Source organism: Clupea harengus, chromosome 8 (assembly GCF_900700415.2).
Source record: "Clupea harengus chromosome 8, Ch_v2.0.2, whole genome shotgun sequence".
Lineage (NCBI taxonomy): Eukaryota > Metazoa > Chordata > Actinopteri > Clupeiformes > Clupeidae > Clupea > Clupea harengus.
The window spans coordinates 11,185,075-11,190,074 of NC_045159.1; the positions used below are offsets into that span (position 1 = coordinate 11,185,075).

The 5,000-nt window shown below is 46.1% G+C and overlaps 1 protein-coding gene across 9 annotated transcripts in view; it reads right to left on the reverse strand.

Moving 5' to 3' along the window:
• LOC105901021 (roundabout homolog 2-like) overlaps positions 1–5,000 on the reverse strand; it is a 174,538-nt gene that overhangs the window by 41,050 nt on the left and 128,488 nt on the right. For all 9 annotated transcript variants that reach the window (XM_031571834.2, XM_031571831.2, XM_031571829.2 and 6 more), the window contains exon 6: positions 614–750. In XM_031571834.2, coding sequence (XP_031427694.1) covers positions 614–750 — 137 coding nt within the window. The remainder of the gene's footprint in view (positions 1–613; positions 751–5,000) is intronic.

A 5,000-nucleotide genomic window follows, 5' to 3' on the forward strand; every position in this document is an offset into this window, starting at 1 on the left:
TGTGTGTGTGTGTGTGTGTGTGTGTGTGTGTGTGTGTGTGTGTGTGTGTGTGTGTGATCACATATGTGTGTGTGTGTGACTGATCGGGGCTTAGGACCCCCAGCACGAGAGGAATGACACATGCACAGGTGGGGGGTAGGGAGCTGCAGCAGACAGGGCTAAGCCCAGCTGAGATAAATCAACTGCCCCTCAAATAAAGCTGAAAGCTCTGTCTGACACACACCCTGATCCTCTGCAGCAGGTGCCACTGGGAACTCACACTCAAACTAGACGGCTGCTCCAGGGTAAAACAACCGCCATTTTACAGCTCTCATCACTACACAAAAAAAAGCATCATCTGCTACCTACCATGAGGGATTCCTGTCGTGATATGTCACACTGAGTGAAGGAGTTCATATCTGACTTCCTGCTTTGTGTGTGTTTGTTTTTTGTCTTCGTGTTTTGGTTATTGAGGGTCCTCCACTATACAACATCCGCTACCACGAAGGACATCTGTCATTGACTGCAGGCGATCGTATCTGATTTCCGGTTTGTTTGTTGTTTGTGTTTGTTTGTGTATCTGTGTTTGGTGTATAATGGGTTTTCCATATGTGAGAGGTGCGTGGGTGCTGACCTCGGACGGTGAGCGTGGCCGACGCCTCCACTTTGCCCACCCGGTTTTCAGCCAGACAGGTGAAGGCGCCCTGATCCCCCGCCGCCACCTTCTTGATCCTCAACACAAAGTCCTCCTTCTCGTACTTCATCTCGTACCTGCGGGGGGGGGGGGGGGAGCAAAGAGGCCATTTTAGGGTAAGGAGCTAACAACAGCTAGCCTCGCACTCACACTCTTTCCATGAATGCTCATTGTCACACGTTTCAAACAAAGGAGGCCCTTTGCCTGTTAAAAAACAAACGCCACATGGCAGCCAACGAGAATCAGAGGAGGAAAAAACAAACTAATAGCGAACGTGCGGGGGCTTATTTGAGAGAACGAGGATTTTAACAGCTTTTGGAAGCCGCGGCGGCGGCTGAAGATGATCTGGCGCGGCGGAGAGGAGGGAGTGTCAATTATGCAGGGATGAAAGGCATGGCAAAATGAAAGGTGCTTTCAGCTGGAACCCTGACTCTTCCACTCTTTCAATATTTATGAAGAGACACCCTCTGTGTGTGTTTGCGTGTGTGTGTCTGCCTGTGTGTGTGTGTCTGTGTGTGTGTGTGTCTGTGTGTGTGTATATTTGTGTGTGTTTGTTGTTACAGAGAGCGAGAGAAAGAGAGACAGACAGAGAAAGAGACCGAAACAGACGCACACACACACACACACACACACACACACACACACACACACACACACACACACACACACACACACACACACACACACACACACATACACACACACACAGACAGGGAGAGAGAAAGAGAGAGAGAGATAAAGTCTCTGTATCTGGCATATCTGGGGCACACCTCCAGATGAGCAAGGCAGTGGCTCATTGATGAATGACTAATTTATATAGATAAAGCTATGCATCACAGCGTGGCTGCTAATAGCGTCTGAGGACGCTGACGTGAAAGCGGGGTGCCAGACCTTCATTACGCCCTTTCTGCTTCTCAATTTGTAAAATAAGAAAGTCATTACCTCACACAACCGCCCGGCAAACTGGAACGGTCATTAGACAACGGGAAGTTTCACTGTTTATTACAAAGTCTTTGATCATAACAATGAACTAGGAAGTGTGTTCATCTCTTTGTCTACTTGTGGTGTGTGTGAGTGTGTGTGTGTGTGTGTGTGTGTGTGTGTGTGTGTGTGTGTCTGAACATGGGCTGTTGGTAAAGGATGTGTCTTCACGGGGGCTAAAGACCTGAGACTCCTGAGGAGATGCCTACTGAAGTTTAAGGAGAGCCGTTTATCAGCACGTACAATCTGTCACTGGTGAGACATGCACACGCTGGGTGGAGATAGAGCGGGGGGGGGGGACAAAGGGGACTCTGCCACTTGCACAGGTACAGGAATAGACAGACAAACATAGAGAAACGGAACATATAAAGTAAGAAAGAAAGAAAGAAAAAAAGAAAGAAAGAAAGAAAAGAAAAGAGAGGACAAAGTAGATGTGCACTAAAAACACATGCAGAGAAATTGGAATTGGACCGCGGGGAGGGGGGGGGGGGGGGCAAAGAGAGAAAGAGACAGAGACAGAGACAGAGACAGAGACAGAGACAGAGACAGAGACAGAGACAGAGACAGAGACAGAGACAGCGAGAGAGACAGACAGTAACAGAGACAGAGACAGAGACAGTGGACTGGGAGGCTATCGATGAGGGTGTAACCGCTGGCCAGTGCCTAGCCGAGACCTGGAGTCACGTCGCCTTCTCTGACCTATATAGCAGCTTCCCCCTGGGGCTACACACACACACAGACAGGGGGAGCGGCAAGCGTCAGTGCTGGAAGTAGGGCATGTTTCAGCAGTTAGACTAACCAGTGTCTCACTCACACTCACACACACTCTCACACACACACACACACACACACACACACACACACACACACACACACACACACACACACACACACACACACCGTAGGCTCAGCTATGTCAAAGCAGTCAGCACTTCTGACCGTTCTCATGTCCAGCACATCTTTTGTGTCACATCAGACTGAGCCATCAGCCCATCATGGACATGATCTTTCCGGAAGAGTAGCTTGCCATGCTGCGCTGGGGATCTACAGGTAGGCTACTATCACCGGGTCAAGTGCATTGTAACCCTATACCTAATATAACACCTCATTAAACATATGGGATTGGAGAGGTCAAACGAGTTACATATCAGTTACATTCTGAGGCTTAGAACACACGTACACAAAATTTGTTTTCAGTTACAGAGTGGCTTTCAGTTTGTCGAGACACCAGTCTAGACTCCAATTTCACATCTCCTCGATGAAGCTGTCAGGCTCGTTATTCACTTACTGCAGAACAACAAAACAGCACTAACCTAGACTGAGGGCTATGGTTTAGCCGAGACAGACTGAGTCCATGTTTGGTTATCACATCTGCCATATTTACCTCAGCTTTGTGCTCAATGTGCTTTCATAAACAAACAAGCATTGAAGGTGAAGCTTTGAATAAGTAAACTGTTTGAAAGGCAACTGAGGTCTTGATCCTGCCGAAAAATTAAGCTGACTGGTACACAGACATGTTACTGATCATTTTGATAGCTATTAAAAGGGAATGTTTATCCAGCTGTAACTGTACCATTTAATATGCTTTAGATGTTTATCTAAAAAATTGCAACCCTTAAATGTGTACTTGGTAAAGGGAATGTTATCACACTGGTAAGTGGATTTCTCATCTATCAACAGCTCATCTATTTTCCAAACGATATCACATTTTATTATTGATTAACAAAAATATTGAAAATCTGCCAAGATTCCACCGCAATGCTATAGAACTGTGCATATACCACACCACAACTACAACACCACCAAACAACACATCTTATTTTTCAGTTGGATAATATGTTGACTAAAATGGTTAATTCAACATCATCCATTGCAACACCATCAGTTTCAGTGACAATGCTGTTCCAACAAGCATCTATGCCTGTCACTGTTCCTGAAGCTGAAGCTGAACCAACACCAAGGCGATGGGTTCAATACCTAGGAAGCACACATACTGATGGAAATCTATAGTACATACCCTATATACCCTGTAAGTCTCTTTAGTGTCTGAGGAATGTCTGAAAATGAAAGTGCAAAAACCTCTGCTGAGTTGAAGCGTCACTAAGGGGAATAGCACTGAGGGGTCACTTTGGGGCTGCCTTCTGCGATGCTGGGTGTGTGATGGGCGTCTGCCTCAGATGGCTGTGTGTGCTTAAATCCAGTTGTGTAAATGGATTAGCCGCGCCACTGCCTGGCCTGGATGGCCATCTCTCTTAGGTAATGACTTCAGGCAATGAGATGGAAAGCACAGCCCACAGTGATATTATGATGGGAGCCCATACCCACACACACACACACACCCTAAGCCTGTCTGCTAATTATTACTGCTGTTGTTAGCACAGGGTGTGTGTGTGTGTGTGTGTGTTTGTGTGTGTGTGTAGGGGGAAGAAGAGAGGGTGATGAGAATCTGGTTGGATGCAACATGCACATGTGTACCTATTTTCACATATGTAAATGCACACAGGTGCATATACAGACCAACACAGACATACACAACCAGACATACATAATCTCTCTCTCTCTCTCTCTCTCTCTCTCTTGCCAAAAACACACAAGTACACACCACATTCATGCTCTGTCTGTCTCTGTCTCACATGCGCACACCTGGGCAGATGTGCGTACGTTAGTAAGTGCAGTGTGAACAGTGACTCGGCCAGTCCACAGACAGCGCACGCTGGGCCTTTTCATTTTACGTTGAATGTACTAAATCTACGGCTGGTCGCGTAATCAACGCATGTCACCACCCTCTAACTGTAATTTGCGGCACCCGCAACTTATCGGTATAATTCAATCAGGGGCGCAATTGAAGGGGAATCATGGCCCGCCGACCGACATTAAAAGGAATCAAAAGTTTAGCAATCAGGAAATATATATGTACATGCTAATGAGGTATCATCAAATAGAGAGATATTATAAGGCAGTAATTCTACACGACTCAAAATAAAAATACTCAGACTATTTGTGCAGCTATAACAGACTCAATAGTATAGCAGGCATCTACATGCAGGCAAGGGGATGAAGAGAAAAAGCAATGGCAAGACATAAAAAGGCAAACAAAAGTGAATGTTGTTTTTAACAGGGCACAAATGAGCAAAACAGGTGCTCAGAATACTGGTTTAGTTGTTTTTTGACGTTTCTCCTGTTCACACATCTAACGCGCAGTCTGGATTACAACTGCTTTTAAAAGGCGGACATGTTTCACCGCAAAAACAGACATGCACTGTCCCCTGGAGTTTTCATACATACAACGGAATACGTTATCACTCCTTGTGCTTCTCCTCCCATAATTTAGCCCAAAACAATCCCC